General features: G+C 36.3%; 1 protein-coding gene across 2 annotated transcripts in view; it reads right to left on the bottom strand.

Moving 5' to 3' along the window:
• LOC121375250 (excitatory amino acid transporter 1-like) overlaps positions 1 to 16,251 on the bottom strand; it is a 34,444-nt gene extending 18,193 nt beyond the window's left edge. Inside the window, exons 1-3 of one of the 2 annotated variants that reach the window (XM_041502584.1) lie at positions 16,146 to 16,246; positions 7,729 to 7,936; positions 2,394 to 2,879 (exon numbers count right to left, since the gene is read on the bottom strand). In XM_041502584.1, the coding sequence (XP_041358518.1) occupies positions 2,394 to 2,857 (464 nt within the window). In that variant the 5' untranslated portion in view covers positions 2,858 to 2,879; positions 7,729 to 7,936; positions 16,146 to 16,246. Of the gene's footprint in view, positions 1 to 2,393; positions 2,880 to 7,728; positions 7,937 to 16,145 lie in introns of both variants that reach the window. The other variant, XM_041502582.1, reaches the window with a different exon arrangement.
• Between the last annotated feature and the right edge of the window lie 11,210 nt (positions 16,252 to 27,461).

Here is a 27,461-nt window from a genome sequence, read left to right as displayed (position 1 = left end):
ATCTCTCTCCGTCTCTCTGTCTCTGTCTCTCTGTCTCTCTCTCTCTCTCTCTCTCTCTCTCTCTCTCTCTCTCTCTCTCTCTCTCTCTCTCTCTCTCTCTCTCTCTCTCTCTCTCTCTCTCTCTCCAAAGTACGTTTCGGGCGAGGTAAGGGTTAGAGATAGCCACATAAATTGCTTGTAAAACTGTTCAGTTATGAGTCTATGGCTATGTAAACACGTACTTCTCACAATAATGTATGAGTAATACATTATAAAGGAAGTGGCGAAATACCAGTGGATTGAGATTAAACGACGCCTCGTTTACATTTACTTTAGTGTTTACTAGCGGACAAAAGATGACCGCTCTGGCATTCCACTCGTCACTAGCCAATTCATGACAGCTTTTAAATGATTTGTAAACACCTTCTCATTGGTTGACTGGTCGAGGTACGTGTTGAATGCAACGCGATTTCCGGGTACTATGGATACATAACACAAGAGTGAATGGGTCATGATATGTGTCGTGTTTACAGGGTCTTCTCCAACTTGACAAAACCAGCACTTCTAAACAAAAAGGACACTCCACCAAAATGTGTAGTTGTTGTTTGTTTTGTTTTGTTTGATTTGGGGGTGGGGGGTTCTTGGAGGTTTAAATTATCCGTGTCCCATCCCACCCCACACCGCCCATCCTGCTAGTTTTGGTCGTGGTGTATTTCTTAATGCTGTGTTCACCGAATTCATCTCTTCCATACTTCAGTAAACGTGTTCTGTGCTGTCCACCACCAAAATCAAATCCCAAAGACGACAATGGTAACATGTGAGTAAAACGGCTACACGCAACGTTTCAATCATTATAAGCACCATGGATGTAAATACTACCACCCCTCACCCATGAAGTGAGTCAGGACAAAATATGCGGTTTAAGCCGCTAGTTTCATAGAGAACGGGAAGCGTTTTTCACTATCCCAGTTCTACACAAACGTTAGTATCCTAGTTTTAGTAGAATGTTACTCCCTCTCTGTACGTTTCCTCTTGGCATCAATAACCTCATCATCACTGGCAAAACCTCATCGACAAAGGTGTGTTTTGAATTTAAAGACGAGATACACGTCTGAGGTTGCTAGATCAGGATAATAAGATGCATGATGAAATACTTGGAGCTTCCCTTGACATTTTCCCTTGATCTCAACATAGTGAGCAATATGCTTAATAATGACTCGTCTGTCAGCCATAAACATGCGCTGGAAAACTTCAACTTGAGTTTCAGATGTGACATCTTTTGGTCGACATGACCGTGTGTTATTGTGTGCTTGCCCTGTCACATTTATATTCAGCAGTCTGTTTCTTTTCACCTGAATATGACGGGCAGTCATCCTCAACTGTGGTTTTCATGTGTTCATGAATCTCCTTTTGGTGACATCGGATTCCATTTTAACGTTCGTTTCTCGTAGTTCTCAATTGTGCTTCTTTCTCTGGCCCAGACAAATCTTTAAAACTGATAAAGATAAGTCTTAGTTCCAAGCGATGATAGTTTTTATAAGCGAGTTCAAACTACAAAGATTTTTTGTTTTCTCTGTTTAACGACACAACTAGAGCAAAGTGATTTATTCATCATCTGCTATTAGATGTCAAACATTTAGTAATTTCGACATAGAGAGAAAACCCTCTACATTTTTCCATTAGTAACAAGGGATCTTTTATATGCACCATCCCACATACAAGACAGCACATACCACGATCTTTGACATACCAGTCGTGATGCACTGGCTGGAACGAGAAATGACCCAATGGGCCCCCCGATGGGGATGGATCGTAGACCGACTGGGCACCAAGCGAGCGCTTTACCACTGAGCTACGACCCGTACCCGTCAAACGACAACGGATAGAAAGCAATATATGTTAGGCCACGAAGTTTCTGACACCCATACCCCCCAATGTTGCTGAAACTGCTACGCATAACGTTTCATTCCACATATACAGTAAGTGCCTTTTTTGTTGTTTTTTGGTTGGGGGGGGGGGGGGGTCGTTTTACTTTGCTTTGCTTTGTTTTGTTTTGTTGTTACTTTTGTTTAGTTTATTTTATTCTCTTTTGGGGGAGGGGGCGGGGTTAGGAGCTTTTTTTCTTTCTTCTTCTTCTAGTATTCTAACAGACAGCTCAGTTAACTAAACCTGAACCAAAAACAGTTATCACTTGTAAAGTCGTATCTCTGAATAAGGCCTTGGTCAAAATGGTGTTTTAACAAGGTTGTCACTGCTCCCATCAATCGCATAAACAAAACAAACAAAACAAATTGAAATGGAATAATATCAGTCGTGTACAACTAATATAGCAACTGTTCCACAACAGTGAACTGTCCTGTCTGTGGACAAGTACATAGTCTATAACCTAAACTGTTGTATCGTTGTACACCCACCTGATTACATCAAGTAATGCATATAAAGGCTTCACGTCTTTCGATTTCCCGGTCTTCGTGATGGACTGCTCGCCCTGGTGGCCTGGCTGGATAGACTCGACCAAGACGATTCCGATGATGACGGCGATCACTGTCGTGGTCATGTAGTAGATGATGGCCCCGGCTCCGAGTTTACCCGACGCCTTTCCGGGAAGGGACGAAACTGCGGAGATGATGCTGGACACGACGAGCGGAAGTATGAGACATTTGAGCATGCTCAGTAGAATCTGTCCGGGGAACTCGAGGAAGAACAGCTTGTCGTTGTCGTCTGGGACTTTCCAAACATCCCTCAGTCCGATTCCAAGTCCTACTCCGATTATTACGGCGATGACGAGACAGATTATAATAATATTGTCTATGACCATTATTTTGATCCGTTCAGACCGAGTCATTTGCTTGGGTGAAACCTCTGCACTGGAATCCATTTTAGCTGACTGGCTGCAGAAGCTGTGAAAACAATTAATAAATTAGATAGATTTCTTTAAACAAAAATCTTTAAAATGATTTTTTTAAACATAACATGCGGCTAGTCATAGCCTTGCGTTGTGGTATATACACATGTGTGAGTATTATATACTTTAGAAACACTTATTACAAATTATAGCAATTGTTTTAGTTTGGCTATAAAAGCATCAATTTCAATTGCTTTGAAATATCGCCAGCTTGTCGTTAAATCTGTAGATGTGATTATTGAGCATTTAACAATTAAAACACGTGGTCTAGGATTGGATGTTTAATGACATCCGACGTAATGGTTAATAGGTGTTTAATAATCTTTCTCTTTTTTATCTCTGATGGAAGAAACTCCTTCAGAACTGTGGTTATGTAAATAGTATCTGGGATGGGATTTAGCTCTGTCGGTTGAGCTCGCTTGGGGTGTTTCCGTCGCAGGATCGAACCACATCAGTTCAACTGATTGGGTTGTTTTTTTTCGTTCAAATCAGTGCACCACAACTGGTCAAAGGCCGTGGTATGTGCTTTCTTGTCTGTGGGAAAGTGCATACTATTGGCAAACGCGTAGTGTCGTATTTACCGGTGCTACATTCAGCCAGACCGAGCGGGAAAACGTAAACCAAATGGCCACGCTGGAAACTAAATACTTCGCGAACGTTTGCTGACTGAACTTGGGACTGGTTCACTGCTTAGTCTATTGCGCCTGCGTAGACGGGACAGGTTTTGTTTTTGTTTGTTTTGTGGTGGGTTTCAGGAGTAAGTTCAGTCAGCGGTTTGTCGCTAACGTTTGTCATGGAAGACTGATTTTTACGTTTTGTTAACACTAAGCCCCGTTGAATAAAACAGTGCACTCAATTGTTGGACAAATATGCTTTATGTAGTTGTTATAACTGTAACCTTTGCTCCGATTTTTCACTACTAATATGAAGGCCTACTTTGATTTAACAACAAATAGCGATGTATGTCGACACCAGTCAATTTTCGGACCCTTCGTTTGGTTTCGTACAAAGTAAATAAAACAGTCCCAACAGTATTATTAATTTTTTTTTTTTATGATATATTTGACAAAAGGTATTTTTAAAAAGGTTTCATCTTTTAAAACTTAAATTTTTTATATTTTGTCAAGAATTATGAAAAAGTCAAAAGTAAACAGCGTTGTCTGTCTGTTATGTTAATTTGTCACAGCTTGCGTTATTTAAATTGTTAATTAGGCCTACACGTTGTATTCTGAAACGGAAATGAAACGGAATTTACAAAAACATGAAACGGAAAATAGTAGGTTTTTTTAAACGGAAAACCACTAGGTCACTGGGTCTATGATATGGCATAGGATTAATGTCGATTTATTGTTATTCACAAATATTAATGATTTCATTCCTTGGTACATTTGATAAATTATTCTGTAAAACAAAATCCCATTTATGTTATTTTCTGGTAACTTGTGCCATAGATGTGTTCTTGGGATCATTTTAAAAGCTTTTTTGAAATCAACAAAAGCGCAATATAGTTTCTTTCCCCATTTTTTTTTTAGAATATCAATTAGTGAATAAAGTGTAAAAAGGTGATCTATAGTCGAATAGCCCCTACGGAAAGTAGCTCGGGTGTCGCTCATATCATCGTTTTCTTCAATAAAAGTAGTTAAGCGATTATATAATATGTAGTTGTAAATAACTGAACAACAATTGGTCGATACTTCTCGGGAGAAAAATTGGTATAATTATTCCAGTCAGCCATACTACTGGATACACACTGTGGTTAAAACGTATATTAAAGAGCTTAAAGGCCACCGCAGACATTTGCAACTTTGTCGCATGCAACTGAAATTGCATGATTGCAAGCAACTTTTTTCTCGTTGCACTGATCCGCACACACATGCGACAACCAGCAATTTTAGTCTGGCAGTGATCACGTGACAGTCAAAATGGCGGTTTTCCCCCGTATTTGTTTCGACGGTGGTCATCGAGATATGTTCTACAACATATTTGTTATGACGTAGAAGACTGAATTTACGTAAAGTAGCACTTAATTTGTCCCACATGCTTTTTGGTCCTTTAGGATATAACCACACAATTGATGTAGAACACCTGTATAAACATACCTGATATTCCAAGCGCAGATTCCATCTCTGCAAGACACATCTCCCTTTTAGCCCTATTGCTATATTCAGGGGATGTTGTGTCAAAAAGACATGGTATTGTCTACCATATCACCACTAATTCATCGTCTTTTTCTGTAGACCACATGCTGCAGGAGGCTGCCATTTTGAGTCATGTGATCACTATCTATCCGTTCACTGGCAGTTTAAATTATTACGTCAACGTGTTGTTGCATGGAAGGCGCACACGTTTTCAACAGCGTCCAGTTAGATGCAATTACATGCAATAAAATCAAACATGTTTGATCGGAGCAATTTCAGTTGCATGCAACAAAAATTGCATCGCAGGCCAGCGCACACGATGCAACGACGTACGATTTTTGTTGCATGCAACAAAACTTGCACCTTGTTACAAAGGTCTGCGGTGGCCTTAACATAGAATAGGAATAATACATGGGCTGTCGACTATATATATTCGTTAATTATTTATATTTATATCAGGCACTGTATCGGGAGATAGGTCCTTATTTAATTCACTGAAATAATTAAAGAAGTCTTCAACTTTGGGTACGTCTGCTTTCCTGCTTTTTGTCTCTGTATATATGTATATATTTTATACAAAGCTGTGGGCTATGATCTACTTAATAATATATGACCTTTTTTAAAGTTACATTCTCTGGTTATCATATTATAACATCATATATAAATATGAAATACAAGCTCAAATGCACTTTTAACTCGTGTGTGTTCGCTATGAACGGAGATCGTCAAAAGTATACGCTCGATTCGTCGCCTGTGCCACCATTGCTCAGCAAAGCACAAACGACAGCCTGTTGTCAGTTTCAGTTAATACGTGCGTTTGCCGATTTCAAATTGTAGGGTTCGTCTCAAAAAATGAAATGAGAAATCTTGCGCTGTACGAAGAACGTTCGGCTGAAGATACGGTACTAGAGTCTTTCGTTAAAACCGGTTTGATTTTGACAACGTATTATCGACAATCGTACCTTCCTATTTCAGAATTAATTTTTTTATAAAGTGTCAGTAGAACTTTTAAAGTTTAGTTTGTATACTAGTAACACATTGATCATGTATATATGTTTTAAATAAAATATACTAAAGTAGACTCAAATAAATACTCCTTCGTTTGGAAAGGGCAAAGTTAGTTGGTTTTGTTGGTGGTGTTTTTTGTTTGTTTTTTTAACGACATCAATTGGATGTCAAAGATTTGGTAATTTTGACATATAATCTGAGAGAGGAATCGGGTGCATGTGCAGGGGGAGGGTATGGAGGTCGAAACCCTTACCTGCCCAAGCTTAAACAAAATTGAAATATATTTTCTGGGGGTGCATGGCCCCATATAAACTTCGCTCAACACAGTGTATAACCCCAACCCCGCTGAAATCCCTGAACACGCGCCTTGGAAACTCGATACTTTTTTCTTCTTTTTTGTTCTTTTTTTTTTAGCAAGGGATCGTTTATATGTACCATCCCACAGACAGGATATCACATACCATGGCCTTTTATACCTCCCGATGGGGATCGATCCTAGACTGACCGCGCATTTAAAAAAAAACACCTTTTTACGTCTAAGTAATAAATAAAAATAAAATATATTCTTGAAAAATGTTACGTAAATCAAACACAACACCCTCTTCCTATACCACTAGAGCGTTACGTAATTATTAACACCCCTTACATGTAACGCGTATGCCAACCGCTGGCCACTGTCAAACTATCAAGGCAAATTCCCCACAGATCCTTGGAAAGGTGTTGTACCATACCTCTATGGATATAAATATGTTTTGGAGATATGAGACCACCACTCGATCAAGACAGTTAAATTTGTTCAAAATCACGTGAGAAGCTCAGCGCCTGCGCAAATCACGTAAAGTCCCAGTTCTACTGGCGTCCCGCTAAATGAAGAAAACCAAAGCTGGCCATTGCGTCTGTAGTTGACCTAGATAATGTAGATAAGCGAGCATTGCGAAACTATAACGACGTGGTGGACCAAACAGAACTGAATCATCTATTCTATATGCTTAAATAATTAAAAAAATATATTCCAGGGACTGCAGCTTTAATGAAACATACAATTGTTTTTGTTTGTTTGTTGTTGTTTTTTTTGTTTTTTTGGGGGGGTAATTACCGGAAGTAGCCTTTTATATCAAAATATTATGATTAGAACCGAGTGTATAATTCGGATTTTTTTTTTCCGAATGAAAGTGGAACATGGCGAAACGTTACGAAATGTACAGATAAATCTTCACTTCGTCTAAAAAAAATTACCAAACTTCTCCTCTTTCTTCTTGGAAAGGAGAAGTCACTTCTACTTTTTTAATTCTGTATTACAGCCTGTTTTGGTGTCGTCTGTTTTTACTAGTATCATGTTGTGATAAGTTTTAAATGTATAATGACAATAAACTTTAAATATATATTTCTTATAGCATTTACTTGCGTTTGCTAAACTCATTTAATTTGTTATTTTTTATGTTATGTGTTTGACAATCAAAGCACGTGGTCAAGGAATTAAACTAAGAAACTCGCGGCCGTGATTAAAAGCAAAACATATATTATTTTCATTAGAAAGGGCAGCACATACCATAGTTTGGGTATATACTGATCGTGGATGACAGGTTGGAATGGGGTATGTTTGAATAATTCATATTTTTGTAGCCATATTTTATTTTTAAGAAATATTTTCGAATTCCACGTAATATTACTGATGTAATTCGTTTTTGCTAAGCATACTTATACGGGATGATACAAGCCCCTTGTAGTTTGTTTGTTTGTTTGTTCTTTTGTTGTTGTTTTGAATCCACGAGATCTCCTCTTTGTCTCCTAGGTTACGTTTCACTCTAGCTGCTGAGTGGCCTGACATACAACCTTCTTTCAGCAGACTACCAAAGAATCCGTTTGCGTCACAAGGGAACCGATCAATTGGTATTTAGGCCGAACTCTATAACGAATAATATTAAAACTTATATTAAAATATAAATGGAGTTTTAAACCGATAACAACTCATTTCTTTTACTATCGGCCTATAGAGCTCCGTTATTTTATTTTAATTAATTCCTTAATTTGTAAAGACCACCTAATTTTATTATATATAGGGCAACAACCCCAGTATTTGACCACTTAAGAAAGAAAGGATTATTATATAACATGTTCGTTTTATTGTCATTTGCTAATATTTGTTTTCCTTCGTACATACTTACTGGCAATGCTATTCACTGAATAGACCCAAGTTTTGTTCGTGCAGTATACGCCGACTAGAGTAGGTTTGAGTGCCGCAATGTACAGTATGCAGTATTTGACCAGATGACCCAATTAACTAATAAATCTAAACTTTGAACTTTATTTTATAGTAAATGCAACATATATCAAACAACTAAATCCAAAAATTGTTGAATTTAACAAATGTAACACATTTTCATGCATTTACTCACGCACGCACATGCTGTATACACATTCACACACACACACACACACACACACACACACACACATACTTTCTAATAAACAGTCTGTGGTCCTATCTCAATTTACAAATAACGGTATTAAACTGAAAATAAAAGAAAATATAATTGTGCAAGTCCAGACAAACAGCACCAAAAGACATATGTAGTACATTTGTGGTTCTTGGGCGTTTATTTTGGGAATGTATCCTGAAGCTTTTTTATTGGTCGAATACTAAATATTAAATATTAAAAACACCAGGATTACCAAACACACTTCGAATGTACGGAACGTAATATTCTAAACAATAAAATCTAAGTAAAGTATTATTTAAGTTATCAAAAACGGTTACAATAGTCAAAAATATACGTTAGTGTTTATAAACTAGGGTATGTCCCTTTAAAAGCATTGCAAATGTTCACGGAATGTTGAATGGTGTAATAGCATGCAATAAAAATGGCCGACGTTCATATTATCACTATAGCTGATGAACACTTACGTTCATTCACATGGTTATCGTCTGCCATTGTTTCCGGAAGAAAGAATGTCCACCCTGTCGCGTATGTTCAATATACTATTCAGTTTAAACGAGTATGGTAATTAATTAAATACACTGGTCGAATACTGGGTACTGGTCGAATACTGGGTACTGGTCGAATACTGGGGTCACTGTCCCTATAAAGGTCCTATAGGAATAGGAATAGGAATAGGAATAATTTATTTGCATAACACCCGAATATGGGCAGAGCAAAAATAACAATATAATATACATTTATCTGCAGTAACAGTAACATAAATATACATTAATTACATGAACAAACATCTGAATCAACAAATACATATGTAATTTAAGCCTTATTACTAGTGATATTAATATTTAGGTAAAAGCAAATATTGTCAGAAGTGCAGAGCCATAAAACCCATCAACTATGGCGTTCGTGAATTATTTTTCACGAATCCACACACCCCCGCACATTCTCCATCAGCCTATACAGACGTGAAATGCAAACAATCTGAAATCACTTCCAACTCATATGCTTTCACGCAACTTAAAGCATCTCTTTACAAAATTGCAAATGATAGGGCATAATTCCGGAATATTGTTGCGTGTAAGAAATAAGAATTTTTCATTATTAGTCAAAAAAGAAAAATGTGATTCTTGTTTTATTATTTTATGATGTAAATCATTTCTAAAAGCATTATATATAGGGCACGTCATAATGAAATGATATTCGTCTTCAACTTCTAGGGGACAGTTGGGACAATATCTCTCATTCGCAGGGACAGGTGGTTTCTTGTGTCTTCCCTTTTCAATCATAAGTGAATGTGAACTTAAACGAAGCCTACTAAAAGCTTTTCTGCTTTCATAGTCTTTGGTATGTAATAAATAGGACTCAACTGAACTCGAAAATTTTTTGAATGACATATATGTGAGCATTTTATTACCATATTTGTTAGAATTTTTGTTTGATGTTAGCTGTGTTGTAATATACTGCAAAAAGTACTACTCGCATTTAATTACGATTTCACCTAAAGTGCATGCAGTCGGTAATTCTGGAGTTGAAGATAGATGCGTAGGAATTCCAAGTAGCTTTGCAGCATTAATAAGTTTAGCTACCCACGACGGTTTGTTGTTCTGAGCTGACTTTGAGCTATCAATAAACGCAGCAGTTAACAGTGGGTTGTTTGAAGTCTGGATATGTAATACATATTTAAAGGCATTAATAATTATATCATACGTCAGTGGCAATCTTCCTAATTCTGCTAATGCTGCAGCATTACTGGTATATTTATTGACCCCCCAAAATCCATTTACAGAATTTTATGTGTACTTTTTCTACATCAAGAGTAAAATAATTTGTGTTACAAACTTGTGGTCCCCAAATTTCACTCCCATATAACAACACTGGTTTAATTAATGTATTGAATAGTTTAATGCAAATATTGATAGGTGGATTGTGTTTGAGAATTGATTTTAATAAGTGATTTAAAGATTTAAGTCCTTTGTTTTTTAAACACTTTACACCAATGTTGAATTTACCATGGCTGTCTATAGTGATACTCAAATATGTGTAGTCATTAGATATGTTAATTTTGGAGGACCCTATGGTAAAGTTAAGATGATCTGTGTTCATTTTACGCTTATTGAAGACAATAATGTTAGATTTTTCAACATTAATGGGAAGATCATTACATATAGCATATTGATTGACAGCATTCAGCGTATTTTGGAGCCCTGATGCTGAAGGGGACAGAAGCACCAAATCATCTGCGAATAAGAGATGGTTGATTTTCAAATTATTCACATCAATAGGTTCACATTGTGCATCAAAATACTTAACAATATCATCTATAAAGATATTAAAAAGCAAAGGGGATAAATTACAACCCTGTCGTACACCACGGCTGGGATGGAACATGGGTGATGTACCTGCTGACTTTTAATTTGATATGAGTCACCTATATACATAGAGTGAATTAATTTTACAAAGTTACCAGTGATGCCACTTTTCACTAATTTCATTAATAGTTTTTCTCTATTAATAATATCAAAAGCTTTTTTAAAGTCTATGAAAGCTGCATATACAGGTTGGTTAACAGAGATATAGTTTTGTACTATGGATTGCAGAATGAACAAATTGTCAGTAGTTCTGTGGTTCTCACGAAAACCACTTTGATTCATACTAAGTATATTGTTTTGTTCCAAATAATTTTTGAGTCTTTTTGCCCAAAAATTTGTAAATAGTTTTCCAACACATGAACTAATTGCAATTCCTCTGTAATTGTTAGGGTCTGTTTTGGTTCCCTTTTTATGTAGCATTTTTAAGATTGATTCATTCCACTTTTCTGGGAATGACGAATTTTGTAATACCAAGTTAAATAATTTAACAAAGTAGTCTATCATAGGCCACATACTTGATTTTAGTAATTCATTGGCAATACAATCTTTTCCACTGGACTTGCCATTCTTTAATAATTTAGTGCTCGCCATAATCTCTGTAGCTGATATAGGCATGTTTAGAGACGGGTTAGGAATGTTCCATTTAGGCGGCATTTTAATGTGGCCTTCATTTGAATAATCTGAAGTGAGTTTCTTAAAATGTTCGTAACAACTATCTGGATCAGGTAGAATGTCTGTATTATTATCTGATAACTGCAGTTGTTTTATTAGATACCAAATTTTTTGTTGATCACCATTTATATGATTTTCAATTTGTGATATTATAGTTTGTTTATATTGACGAGCTTTATATTTACATAGGCGTTTATATGCTTTTCTTGCGGAGTAAAACCTTTCAAGAAATATTCTGTTATTCGGATATTCTTGCATGTTTTTACAAGCAGTAAGTGCAGAAAATTTGTATTCTTTGCATGCCTGATCAAACCATTTCCGCTTACGTTTAGGTTTATTTGAAGATTTAACAAAAGTCATGGACTTTAGGCTTATGGTGGAAAGAACTACCTTCATATCAGCTTCTGCATTATTAACACCTTCCTTATCATTGCTATAGTTATTCATTATAAAGGATTTTAGAAGAGAATTAACATCTGGACATTGAATGGAACATATAGCCTTTGCTTGACTTTCTTCAGTCCACTTAAATCTACCTGGTAATTTCTCATATTTATATCTACATTTGTTTTGTACATGTGTTTTAGATACTAGATGGACAACTACCTGACAATGGTCTGTTAGTAATGATAATGGTTTAACACACATATACAGTATATTTTCAACAAAATCTTCTGAAGCAATCATGTAATCGATCATACTAACGCCATTGTATTTATAACATGTATATACGCCTAATGTGTCACCGTATGTTCTAAGTTTAGTCGACATACAAAGATTGGTAAGTTTAGTGCCATTGGAATGAATTATTGTATCTTTGTTATTTCGATTACAACATGAGTCTAATAAGTAATCTTCTGGAACCGGAACATACTGGTCATCATCTTGGGGTATATAGTCCGATAAATCTGCAGTGCGAGCATTGAAATCTCCACCTAAAATAATGTGACAGTCATTACTTGTTAAACTATTGATATCATTTTGTATTTGTAAGAAAGGGTCTGTGACACATGTCAAACTGTAGCTAGAATTGCTTGGTGGTATATATACTGATCCCAGCAAGACATCTTTTTGCAGTTGAAGCAGATTTCCTGATATTTTCACCCAAAGAACATACGGACACTTTGTTTTGATAAGATGAACATACTGCTTCAGATGTTTCTTGAAATAGAATATAATACCACCTTTAGATTTTACAGATATTCGATGTTTTTCAAAATATTCAAACGAGTCAATGTCTAAACTATTTTTGGACTCCTCAGAGTGCCAAGATTCAACTAGCGTAACAAAATCTAAATGCTTAACACAACGCAAAAAGTCAAAATCGTTCAATTTTTTCAAAACTCCAGAAATGTTCCAACAGGAATATTTAAACCTCATATCAATGTATAACGTTGAAAAAGTAGTAAATAAATACTCGTATTTGCTATGTGAAAGACTAACTTATAATAATTATAGTCTAACTAATTAATGAATGAGCATCGACCAGACTATATGACTAAATGTGACATTCTAGAAAAAGTTATACATGCACATGTGTATATTTGCTAGTTCGGGAATCACTTTAAGAAAACTTTCCACTCCATTGTTCAAGAAGAATGTTGAACTGCTTGAAGTGATGTTTCATCATTTCAAGCTTATCCATAGAGCTTTTGTTAATATCAGGCTGAGTGTCTTTGTAGTTAGGCACGACGACCTTTGATTGTGTTCGCTGCGGCCACTTTATATTTTTTCGCGATGAGACTGGTACACACGACACTTGGATGCAACAAGTCTCTGTAATTTTTCTGTTGAGGTGCACCATAGCGAGTGGTGAAATATTTTGTATGATCAATGAAATGACATTCTTTTTCATTGCAAAATGCTGACACCGTGTTATTTGATTTTAAAACCACACTGTTGATGTCTTTGTTTCCTTTAGTTGGGATGATGGAGGAGAAATATATATGTGCATTTGGTACTGTTGATCTTGTTGCTGCGATCAGTGCATCCAAATGTTTTCTTTGAACAGGTTGCACGGTTTTGCATTGGTTGATACCCAAGTGGAATGTAATTCTTTTAACTCTGTGATTAACATGTTGTTGGTTAAGCCAGTCTATCAGCTGATGATATTTAAGACCAGGCTTACATATTATTTGACATGTGTCATTTTCGTGTGTTGCCATCTTAGTTGCATGTAGTCCTTTAATGACCGAGTCTCCGATGATTAAATTAGTAGTATCATGTTTAATGTTCTCTGTACTGTTTGGTACCGTAAACATCAATGTTGATGACGTCGACGCATCATTTGGGGTCATACGTGGCGTTGTAGAGTTCTGGCCAAAGCCTGTAACTACTTCTATTTCTTCATACTCAGGTTTGTCTTCTAGTATTTCATATTTATTTCGTAATGGTATATTTCTTGTGACCAGGACTTGTTCATTCTTCGTAGCAATTGGCTTTCTACTTGAGTCAGTAATTAATGCATTTGTATTTGATGTTTCTTTGTTTATTGCATTGCCGACAATTTTAACTGATCCAGACGCCAGGTTTCTTTTCACTACATTACTGTAGCTTTGTGGAGCTACACATGGGACTTGGTTATGAGAATCTTTTGACAAATGATTATCATTGTTGTCTGTGGATATCATTGTACTTTGTATCATCTTGCAACTTTTTTCGAAGATTTCCATTCTCATTTTCTAGATGAGCTACCCGTTTTGTAAGTTTTTCTACGATTGCATTTGTTTGTGAATTAATAATTTCTATGTGTGTTACATCCGTAGATAGGTGTTTCGCTTCAGTTTTCATTTGGTTGGTGACATCTACTCTGAGATCAGCAATTGTTGTATCTATGTGATCCTTGATGTCGCTGTATGACTCTTGTAATTGGCTAACCGTATCTTCCAGGGATGAGATTCTGTCGATGAGTAATTTGTGTGCATTTAATTCCTTTAATGATTTGTTATGCATCGATAATATTTGTTTACGTGAAACTAGATTTTCTCTTGGGTGTGAATTTACATTTAGGAGATGTAGAATGGACAGTTTTGATATAGGTTTGATCTTCGTCTGGTGTTGAGTTCTCCATAAAAGAAAATTCTCTCATTTGTGTTATCGGGCTATCTTGTCTTTGTTTCTTTGGACTATTATTTGGATTTGATGTAGATGTTGAGGTTTGTGATTGTTCATCAATGCAATATTGTACGGCTGTTTCAACTGATTTGATTAACGACGGCTGTGAAATGTCAACAAGAGTATCACCTGCCATGTTAGCAGCTTGTTCAAATATGGCTGGCAGTTCATTTTCAAGCCACCACGCAACCATCAACTGTCTACCCTGAACCATAACTTTCATCGTCGTGCGAAACAAATGAATCATTACAAGTTGTTCGCCTGTGTGATCAAGGACTTTAATTTTATCTTCCACGATAGCACCCTGTTCATCTTTTGACTCTATCCATTTTATTTTTAAACGAGTATCTTGTTCGTCTACAGTATCCCAATAACGGCGCTGTATTTCCCCTTTCACATTCTCAAATCGCTTTGTGTCCAGTTGTATTACAACAGTTTTACCGTTGTTTTTTACTTGTATGTCTTGTACATTTACATTCCATAGTTTCAATTTTCTTTGGAGTGCTTTAGTTTTGTTAAGTATATAGCTTTTGTTTTCAATTTCACGAACTGGTAGTATATTTGGACTGAGACAACTCAAGCTTGATACTGTACATACTGTGTGTTGCTTGGACGTCTGTGGTGTATCATTCATTTTGAAGAGTGTTTATTTTTATCAAATAGTTATTTCATAACATCCGGTCTGGGCTCTTGTTCATTTCATTAATACTTACATATTTAAAAATAATTATTTATATTTCACAATATTATAAAGTTTTGTTTGGAGTGTTCAGAGCGTCATTTTAATAATTCGTTATGGATCCGCCATTATCAAACATTTTCCGTTGGATCAGGAAACTATTCATCAGTTGATATAGACAAATAAATCACAGTAAATATAACAAATGTACACAAATATTACCACAAATAAAGAATAAAGTTCCACACAGTTTTCCACTTTCACATTGTAGCTTTATCACATATCTAATTACAGTTTTGTCACACTGTTAAACTAAGTACTTTTGAACAGCAATATGTTGTCGGTTTATATGTGTGTGTGGGTGGGGAGGGGGTGGGGGTGGGGGTGTAATTCATAAATTATTTCTCTATTAGTTCGTGAAGCCTGCCCCTAAGAATATTTTTCCTAAGTTTCAGAACTGTCCAATAGGAGAAGATATATTTTAAAATTTCAATGTTAAATTTAAACTTTAACAAAAATTAATAATATTCAAAATTTCTAAATTAGCAAGATATATTTTTATTAGTTTATGCAGGGTGCTTCAGAGGATCATTTTACCAAATTGCAGAACAATATGTGATAGACTTCAAAGGAGACATTGACGGACAGACGGAAGGACGGACGGACGTCGGACAAATCTGTATCAGAAAAGGTTTGCTGACGAATGCAAAATAATTAATTTGAGGAATTCGTCGTAAACAACATGTTATTTAAATCCATTTACATCAAATATTAGTTTGTGACGTCATGAAAATCAACTGGTATAGATGTACTAAAATAAGTGTCTAGAAAATAAAAAAATACCTTCGTGCCAATTGTACTAAAATAAATTAGCGAGATTTCCCACACAACTGAAAAATTGATCCCTTGTCAAACCATTCCTGAATACACAAGATGACGTCACACGAACATACCACGTAAATCACAACTGATGACGTCATGTTTCTTTAGCGAAGAATCCATGCTTATGAAGTTATGTACTGGGCGGTATTGAAATTTGAGGTTCGGTATTTTTTCGGTGATTACCTCGGTATCGGTACGGTATTCGATATTGACACAATAACAATACCGATACGGATGTCGAGTGGTATTTTCCGAATTTTCGGTATACTCTGCTTTAAATACATGCCTGGGTTAAGACTCACCCGCTAATTTCATCTAAATAAAATTAAATTCTATTCTCGTCTGATTTATACCCAACCCATTTTGCGTTCGTCAGATATATTGTTAGTGCTTTACTAAATGGGGTACCGGCCTCGGTGGCGTCGTGATTAGGCCATCGGTCTACAGGCTGGTAGGTACTGGGTTCGGATCGCAGTCGAGGCATTTTTAATCCAGATACCGACTGCAAACCCTGAGTGAGTGCTCCGCAAGGCTCAATGGGTAGGTGTAAACCACTTGCACCGACCAGTGATCCATAACTGGTTCAACAAAGGTCATGATTTGGTCTATCCTGCCTGTGGGAAGCGCAAATAAAAGATCCCTTGCTGCCTGTCGTAAAAGAGTAGCCTATGCGGTGACAGCGGATTTCCTCTAAAAAAACTGTCAGAATGACCATATGTTTGACGTCCAATAGCCGATGATAAGATAAAAAATCAATGTGCTCTAGTGGCGTCCTTAAATAAAACAAACTTTACTTTTACTAAATGGCGGTATTTTAAATGTTTCTCGGTATGGTAAATCGGTATTGTCATGATACCGATACCGAACGGTATATACGGTATACCGCCCAGCTCTAAGGTATTGTCTTGATACCGATACCGAACGGTATATACGGTATACCGCCCAGCTCTAAGGTATTGTCTTGATACCGATACCGAACGGTATATACGGTATACCGCCCAGCTCTAAGGTATTGTCATGATACCGATACCGAACGGTATATACGGTATACCGCCCAGCTCTTATGTATTGTCTTGATACCGATACCGAACGGTATATACGGTATACCGCCCAGCTCTAAGGTATTGTCTTGATACCGATACCGAACGGTATATACGGTATACCGCCCAGCTCTAATGTATTGTCTTGATACCGATACCGAACGGTATATACGGTATACCGTCCAGCTCTAAGGTATTGTCTTGATACCGATACCGAACGGTATATACGGTATACCGCCCAGCTCTAAGGTATTGTCATGATACCGATACCGAACGGTATATACGGTATACCGCCCAGCTCTAATGTATTGTCTTGATACCGATAACGAACGGTATATACGGTATACCGCCCAGCTCTAAGGTATTGTCTTGATACCGATACCGATACCGAATGGTATATCCGATATACCTCCCAGCTCTAATGTATTGTCTTGATACCGATACCGAACGGTATATCCGGTATACCGCCCAGCTCTAAGGTATTGTCTTGTGCTTTTTGGTTTTGCACAATATCACAGATCCATGTTCAGGCTCGTAGCCAGGTTGGGGGGGGGGGGGGGGGTACGATACCCCCACAGGGTTGAGAGTTCTGCTCAAATGAAAATAAAAATCGGATTTTACATACAAAAGTCCTTGTCCCCAAATGACCGGGATAACGTAGCCGGGTTTGCTACCCGTCGGACTCCTCAATCACCAAATTAGTTATATAGCGGTATGGCTAAATAAGCTGTAGCAGTGTATGTTGATTTGCCAACATAAAAACCATCGCTGCTACCAAGTGGGGGCCACATGCTCTCCCCCTCCCCCCCCCCCCCCCTCCTCTCTTCCTGTGCCGGTGATTTAGCTGTAATGACGCTTGTGACAAAAGTGTGAGTGGGTAATTTTCAAACAAGCTGTGAGGTTTGATGAGCAAGTTTCCATAAATATATGTGTGCTATCCGTCAACTCCTGCTTGGGTGTGGTTTATACGAGTGTGAACAGTGTAAAAATGAACACAAAATCATGCAGTTTGGGCACAAAATGATGAAAGTAACACAAATATTAAAAAAAATTAAAAATGACTTCTCTTTATAATTATGACCCTTTTTGTAATTTCCTTGAGACTAAAAAAACCTGTATTTTTCTTTATTTTTAAACCATTGGTGGGCATTTAGAATGCCAGGGGCTGGCATGCATAAATATCACCCGAAGATTCAGAAATAACCGTGGTCTTCTACTAATACGTGGTGCATGAACAACAGTTAATAATATTGAAGTCAATTTAAGCGCTTCCATATATGTACGCAGTGCGTTAATTCCCGAACTCGTCGGTGATCGTTCCAGTACGCATCACGCATTACACATTACGCATCACAAGCACAATACGTACACATGGATTTCTAGCTTAATACTAATATTTAATTACTATTAGTAATATTATAATATTTGTTAATTTATAAAATCAAATCCATAGAGACTTTTCGCGAGTTTTAAGCCCACCCCAAATTGGTGCAGGGCGTCAGCAGTGAGTTGACACCAAAACGTCACATCCTGTGAATTAGGAGATAAACAGTGGCGGATCAAAGTTACGGTGGCTGATTTCCGCTCTAATTTAGGGCTTTGTAATGCCGTAAAATAAGGCGTTATAATGCTGTATAGGGCATTATAATGCTGTATATGGCGTTATAACGCCGTACTAAAAAGTTGCAATCTTATATTATGTTTACCCACACCTTCCTACCACAAACAAATACTTTTAGTACGGCGTTTTAATGCCGTAATAGGGCATTATAACGTCGTATTACAGCGTTATAATGCCCTCTTACGGCGTTATAACGCACTATTACTGCATTATAACGCCCTATTTTACGGCATATTAACGCCATAATTTACGGCGTTAATTCGCTATAATAGTGTAGGGGCATATCATGTTCATTTTTGGAACCAATGATATTAATAATCATTGTATACAGATTCCAAAAAAAATATGGTGTCATTTTTTCTAACGAATATCAAGGTCATTCTGAGGTCACTAAAGGTCATCACTATAAATCTGTTCAAGGCGCTAATTGAAATAATGTGTCACCGTATACTGTCTTTAAAATACTGGCATGTAGTATGTTAAAAGAAAGGAAACCATGTAAACTACATTAAAACATCAGTAAATATTTGTTTTATTGTTGTTAGGGGCGGATATAGAAATTTGAAAAAAGGAAACCATGTAAACTACATTAAAACATCAGTAAATATTTGTTTTATTAAAGGGGGATGGGTGTGAAATATAACTACTAGATGTTACATCATATTTGGTCAAATTAACCACATTATAGCGAATTAACGCCGTAAATTATGGCGTTAATATGCAGTAATAGTGCGCTATAACGCCGTAAGAGGGCATTATAACGCTGTAATACGGCGTTATAATGACCTATTACGGCATTAAAACGCCATACTAAAAGTAGTGATTTATTTGTTTTGGCGGAAATCTGCCACCGTACAAAGGGGCTCCTAAATTTTGCGACAGTTCTATTTCTATTTTATTTTTTAATTGTTTTACGTTGGAGAATCCTAGGAACAGCTAATAAAAGGGTCTGGCCTTACGCATGCTCCCACACACTCAAAACAGAAGGATTTCTGGATCCGTCGGTGATAAACATTCTCATTTCATTGTTTAGATAGATGATGTAACTCACAGTGTATGAACGGAACTGTAAAGTTGTTTTAAGCTGTGACTATTAATCGACGATCACGTAGGTCTACTTTCGGTTCAGTTGGACGTTTTAGGCCGAGTAAGTTTAACCATATAAATTTATCTTCTTTCTAGGTATAAACATAACATATATAGTATTATTCTGGCAAAACCAATCCGTCCCAAATTAGTAGGCCTACATCCAAATTTTAGACATATAAATAAATAAAAACTTATTCAAACATTTTATTCATCACTACTAGGTAAAATTCATTTTAAAAATCCATTTTGACTCCTTTTGAAAGCAGATTGTGTACACAGGGTCGAAATATTTTTTTTTTTTGGTATTGAAAATGTATGGATGACATTAGGCATACTGAAGTTGAATACATGTTTAAAAATAATATACTTGCACTACTTTTGCCAGTTTTTAATCAGATTTGATTTGTTTAGTCACTTGCTGGTATTCATAAAATCAACTATATAGTTAATTGTAATCTGATTGCCTACTCTTGTTCAGCGTAACCGTCATTAAGCCTTAAATGAAGCTGGAAGGTGCATAGGCACTTGATGACAGGATAATTTAATTATTCTCAATATACCACAATATACACACACACACACACACACACACACACACACACCCTCCCCCGAAAAAAAGAGAAAAAAAAACAACCTTTAAGACACGCACCTGCCTACATACATACTTCTAAAAGTATTGCTATAGAAGAAAGATAATAATATTTACAATAATTATTAGAAAGCATGTTTTATTTCCATAAATTACCGTCCCAACCACTAATACGAAGCCTATATTGGTACAAGCGTTTTCCCAACACTGAACTCAAAAATATAAATTTAAAAACAGACTTTAAATAATTGAAAAATAATTAATTAAACTTTTTAAATCTCTAAACTGGTTTATAAAGATGCTATAAAATGTCAAATGTAGATATTATACAAAGTAATTTAAAAACTTACATTTTTAAAGTCGGGTATATAATAATATTATTATTCGATCACAGTGGGCCGGTGCCTAACTCAGTGCAGTAACCACCGTGTCATGTACTAGTGTCATTGGGAAATGGTTTAACTTTATTGTCCTGTCATCAAGTACCAATGGAAACGTGATATATAAGTATCGCTGTCTATGTAAAGGCACTAATCGGAGTTTATAGCCGGCAAATATAACCTTTTAAAAATTATTAAAATTATAATTGATTTACATTTTCTTGCTTGGAATATTTTTGGCCATAGGATGAATAGAGAACAATATGAATGGCCGTTTGATACCATTTATATTACAATTTGAGTTGTTTAACGATATGAATAATATCTCAAAGAAACTAGTATTCTGTTTTTTAGACATCTTTGAAAAGGGTATTTCTAAAGAGAAATGTGACACTGGCAACGTTTCTAAGTGACCAGTTACATTCAGCATCGCCCTCGTTCTGGTATGCCAAAATTAGCATTACGTCGTGAATACCTGTACACATGACATTACGTCATCGCACTGTCACTGTCTTACGGACCAAGTGAAGCTGCAACAGGTACACAGGTCTCTGACCAGACCAGCCGGGATAGTCTACGAGCCAACATTAGATATTGCAAGCAGCTCGTCAAGACTGGTGACGTCACCACACACGCTAAACACTTGATGAATAGCGGAGGGTACTATTCACAGACGCGTTTAGGTGAGCCCTGCCGTTCAACTACGCCAGAATCCGTTTCTAGCGTCCAAATGCGAGATGTGTAGATGTCAAGGTCAAACAGGGTCAAATATGGCAGAATAATATTAATTATTGATGGTATGCGGTGGAATTAGTTCTTCCGTCACGTCGCCAAATTGGCCTTGGTGTTGTTTGGTTTTGCACGACAGTGCCAGACCCCACCATGCCAAGGTTATAACATAATTCCTCATACAAAATGGTATCCAGCGTATGAATTGGCCGGCATCATCACCTGATGTGCCACCTTTTAAACATTTCTGGGACGAGTTGGGCACAGGATTGAGAGACAATCATAGGAAGCAGAGGTTCCAGAATTGGGGTAATTACACTAGGCAGGGTGGCCGGCTACACTGTAGGATTTCGTTATTGAAATAGTGGTGTTTTGTGGGACGTTGGCAGGTTTCCAACCTGCTACACCAATTCGAATAGCATTTGACAGTCCAGCGTCCTATCCACTCTACCAACGTGACTTCTTCAAAAACAGAAGCATTTTAACCGGTAGTTAAGACCGTGCACTGTCAAATATTACTAGTGTAACGATTTTGTATTTATATACAGCAATTTTATAACTTACAACGGGACCAATAATAATAATAATAATAATAATAATAACGTGATTTGTTAACAACAACATGATGCCATGCGTATTTTTGCATTTTTATTTTTTCTTAATACAATTGTAATGTATGGAATATACTGATTGAAAGAAATACTGTTACACATAAATAGTAACTGGATATATCGACGGCAACTAAAACCATCAATCACAGTATCAGGAAGTTAACCGTGTTACTGGAAGTCGATCTCACAGTGCTGACATTCAGTGCCACATTACATCTCTGTATTCAGTGCAGGTATAACTACTATAGTAGTGAATTACATTTCCTTATTTCCACTAGTAGAGCACAACAAAAATTAATAATGGCAGCATATATCAATATATGTGTTGCACTAATAAGGTTAGAAAACAAATACATATACATTCTCCCTTTATACAATGTTTCCTATTATTAAATCACCACAAAGTTTGTGTACAACAGTCGCGCTTCAACCATGATTAGATATGGGTAGGCAAAATGCGTTGCCTTGTGCCAATATATCCCCCGGAGTGCCCTTATAACTGTTCTAAGACCTATAACAAGGTCAGTATGAAACTCCCATTTAATAATATAACAATAGTGTTCAGTATGTTTTTACGATTAACAGTGTCCGTAGCAATCTTAGTTTTGTTAAAACTACATTCCCTGGAATATTTTTATTATTTAAGCATATAGAACAGAAAATCCAATTACGTTTGGTGCATATATAACGCCGCACTCTGCATTGGTGTCACTACGCTGGCTTATCCAGGTCAAAAACAAAGCCATGATTTTGAAAATGGAATACTTTTGACGGGCTCGTACCGATCTCGGTTTTCATTGGCTTATCACAAGTATAGAATTCCCCAACAAGAGATCACGTGAGATTTCGCAATTTTTGAACAAATTTAACTGTCTTGATTGAGGGGTCGTCTGATATCTCCAAAACATATTTATATCCATAGAGGTATGGTACAACGCCTTTCCAGGGGTCGGTGAGTGGGGTATTGCCTTGAAATTTTGACAGTGGCCAGCTGTTGGCATACGCATTACATGTAAGGGGGTGTTACTAATTAGTAACGCTCTAGGGGTAGAGGAAGAGGGTACTGTGTTCGATTTACGTAACATTTTTCAAGACTATATGTTATTTTTATTCATTACTTAGACCTAAAAAGATGTTTTTTGGAAATGCGCGGTCAGTCTAGGATCGATCCCCATCGGCGGGTACACAAAAAGACCATGGTATGTGATATCCTGTCTGTGGGATGGTACATATAATCAATCCCTTGCTAAAAACAAATGTAGCGGGTTTCCAAGGGTTCGTGTGCAGGGATTTCAGCGGGGTTGGGGTTATAGACTGTGTTAAGTGAAGTTTATATAAGGCCATGCTCCCCCAAAAAATACATTTCAATTTTTTTTAAGCTTGGGCAAGTAATGGTTTCGACCTCCAATACCCTCCCCCTGCACATACACCCGATTCCTCTCTAAGATTATATGTCAAAATTACCAAATGTTAGACATCCAACAGCAGATGGAAGGAAGGATAGGATATGTTTTATTTAACGACGCACTCAACACATTTTATTTACGGTTGTATGGGGTCGGATGATTAGTAAATCAATATGCTTTATCTTTGATGTCGTTAAACACCCCCCCCCCCCCCCAACTTTACCCTTTTCAAACGAAATAATATTTATTTGGCTCTGTCGATTTTAACACGTAAAATTAAGAAGTGAAAACGTTCATTGTCTACTGTAGTATATTTTATTTAAAAAAACATATACATGATTAATGTGTTACTAGTATACAAACTAAACTTTGAAAGTTCTACTAACACTTTATAAAATATCAATTCTGAAATAGGAAGGTACGACTGTCGATAATACGTTGTCAAGATCAAACCGGTTTTAACTGGACTCTAACTAGTACTGTATCCTCAACCGGACGTTCTTCGTACAGCGCAAGATTTCTCTTTTAATCTTTTGAGACGAACCCTACACTTTGAAATCGGCAAACGCACGTGTTAACTGAAACTGACAACAGGCTGTCGTTTGTGCTTTGCCGATCTATGGTGGCACAGGCGACGAATCAAGCGTATACGTTTGACCATATCCGTTCATAGCGAACACACACGACTTTTTTAAAAGTGCATTTGAGCTTGTATTTCACATTTGTACATGATGTTATAAAGAGAATGTAACTTTAATCTATCGAAGTTATTAAAATTTAAAAGTATAGATAAATAAAAGTTTGTCTTAGTACAAAATAAAACATAAATAAATACTGTCTCCTGTATAATAATTCATAAATTGATCTTCGCCAAGACTTGGAATAATATGGTGCACATGCGTAATATATAGATTGGATCACCAGTCATAGGCCTATATTCATAAAAATGCTTAATTTAACTATGCTCAAGCCTTTAGTAGTATACTAATGTAGTCATCGTACGTACCTTGGTATTAATAAAATGACTTAATTATCGTACATTTCTTAGAAAGCTTCATAAATCTAAATACTATGCCTAAGGGTGTTTACGTGTCTTTGCTGAGGTATCGAGTCATATTTCATGTCGATTTCAACGGTTTATGAATACAGGCCCTGAACAACGCCTGTTCATTTCCATGTATTCTGAACATGTCCTCCTGGAAACACCAGCCCTGGTGCTTATAATGCTTTTAGAGTCTAGACTCGAGACTCTAATAGAATCTGAGACACTAATGTTATGACAACGCCACACAACTTGAACGTGACGTCATTAAAGATCGAGTCAGGACTCTAAAAGTTTTATAAGCACGGTCCCATTCATAGTTTAATCAAAATGTTGAAAGTAAAATATACGCTAACGGTAAAGAAAAAACAACAACCCTGGTAATATCCGAAAATATAATACACTGCCTAAAACTGGGGCCAGCATATTTAATACACCAGTTGATTATGAACGACACAGACGGTTATTCGTCTGTAAATGTATAAAGTTCATGACTTGTTGGTAAATGTACAGGGCCATGACTCGTCGGTAAATGTACAGGGCCATGACTCGTCGGTAAATGTACAGGGCCATGACTCGTCGGTAAATGTACAGGGCCATGACTCGTTGGTAAATGTACAGGGCCATGACTTGTCGGTAAATGTACAGGGCCATGACTTGTCGGTAAATGTACAGGGCCATGACTTGTCGGTAAATGTACAGGGCCATGACTTGTCGGTAAATGTACAGGGCCATGACTTGTTGGTAAATGTACAGGGCCATGACTTGTTCGTAAATGTACAGGGCCATGACTCGTCGGTAAATATACAGGGCCATGACTTGGTCGGTAAATGTACAGGGTCATGACTCGTCGGTAAATGTATAGGGCCATGACTCGTCGGGATCTCGATACCAAAAACTATAAACACATAAACCATCCAAAATGTCGGAAAAAAATTAACGAAAACATGGAAATATTTGATTTAATAGATCCTTTCAGAGAATTATACCCTAATCTCCGAAGATACACATGGAAGAAAAAAACTCCATTAAAACAAGCTAGATTAGATTTTTTCTTAATATCTAATAACCTGATATCTATGGTGGAAAAGGTTATAATCGAAAATAGCTATCGTTCAGACCATTCAGGAGTAGTTTTAAATATAAAAATGAGTCATACAGAAAAAGGCAAAGACTTGTGGAAATTCAATAACTCTTTGTTACGTGATAAAGAATATGTTAACTTAGTCAAGGAAACTATTACTAAAATAACACGGCAATATGCTTTACCAGTTTATGATTTAGATAATATCGATGCAATACCGAAAGATGAAATAAATTTTTCAATAAATAGTCAACTCTTTCTAGAAACATTACTCATGGAAATAAGGGGGGAAAGTATATATTTTTCCGTGTATAAGAAAAAATTAAACACCGAATTAGAACAAACTATATGTGATGAAATAAAAGCTTTAGAGGAAAACGAACTTGTAGTTGACTGGAAAAGAATCGAAAGCAAAAAGTCTGAATTATTAGAATTACGAAAAGAAAAACTCAAAGGTCATTATATTAGGTCAAGGTCACAATGGATAGAAGAAGGCGAAAAACCAACTAAGTATTTTTGCAATTTAGAATCTCGTAATTATTTTAGTAAATTAATATCAAAAATTCAGTTAGATAATGGAATAGAAATTAAGGATCAGAAGCAAATTTTAAAAGAAACAAAGAAATTTTACCAAAATCTTTATTCCGCACCATCGTGGCAAAATGATGATGATATTATTAAAAAACTATCTCACTTTAGTTTTAATAAATTAACTGATAAAGAAGCTGAAGAATTAGAGGGTGAAATAAAATATACGGAGGATGGATTTTTATCTGAAGCTTTCAAATTAGAAAGGGGTTGTAGACAAGGAGATCCTCTGTCTCCTTATATATTTATTCTGTGTGCTGAAGTACTTGCAATTATAATAAGAAACTGTAGCAATATTAAGGGAATCAGTATTGATGGCGAAAAATATTTAATTTCACAATATGCAGATGACACAAGTTTCATTCTTGATGGTTCTCCCGAGTCTCTGTACAATACATTGAAGGTTTTAGGTTATTATGCATATATATCAGGCCTAAAAAATTATTTTTCTAAATCAAAAGCTATATGGATCGGAAAAAAAAAGTTTTCTAAGGATGTGTTCCATCGAACGCGGTGGAAGTTAGAATGGGGCGCAACACAATTTAATTTGCTCGGTATCAACTTCGCAGTTAACATGGAACAAATAATTGCACTGAACTATGATTCTAAAATAATAGAAATGCAAAAATTAATGAGGTTATGGTCTGTTAGAAGATTAACAGTTTTAGGAAGAATAACAGTACTGAAAACTTTAATAATGCCAAAGCTAACCCATCTGTTAATAGCGCTACCAAACCCAAATTACAAATTGATTAAAAATGTAAATACATTATTTTTTAAATTTATCTGGCAGAGCAATACTGAAAAACTGAAACGGAATCTAATAATACAAAATTACAAAACAGGTGGTATTAAAATGATAAACATATGAAATTTTATAACAGCCTTAAAATGCACGTGGATTCGAAGAATGTTTTTAAATAACTCAAAGTGGATAACTTTGTTTAAATCAGTTACAAACATATCTTTAAAAGACTTGATTATACAAGGCGATTATTTCCTAATGCGAAATATTGAACACGTCCGAAATACGTTTTGGAGCGTTCAGCTGGTTAGAGATACACAAATATCAAACACCACAAAATGTTGAGGATATTT

The sequence above is a fragment of the Gigantopelta aegis genome, chromosome 6 (assembly GCF_016097555.1).
Source record: "Gigantopelta aegis isolate Gae_Host chromosome 6, Gae_host_genome, whole genome shotgun sequence".
NCBI classification, from domain to species: domain Eukaryota; kingdom Metazoa; phylum Mollusca; class Gastropoda; order Neomphalida; family Peltospiridae; genus Gigantopelta; species Gigantopelta aegis.
This window is presented reverse-complemented; position numbering and strand designations above follow the sequence as displayed.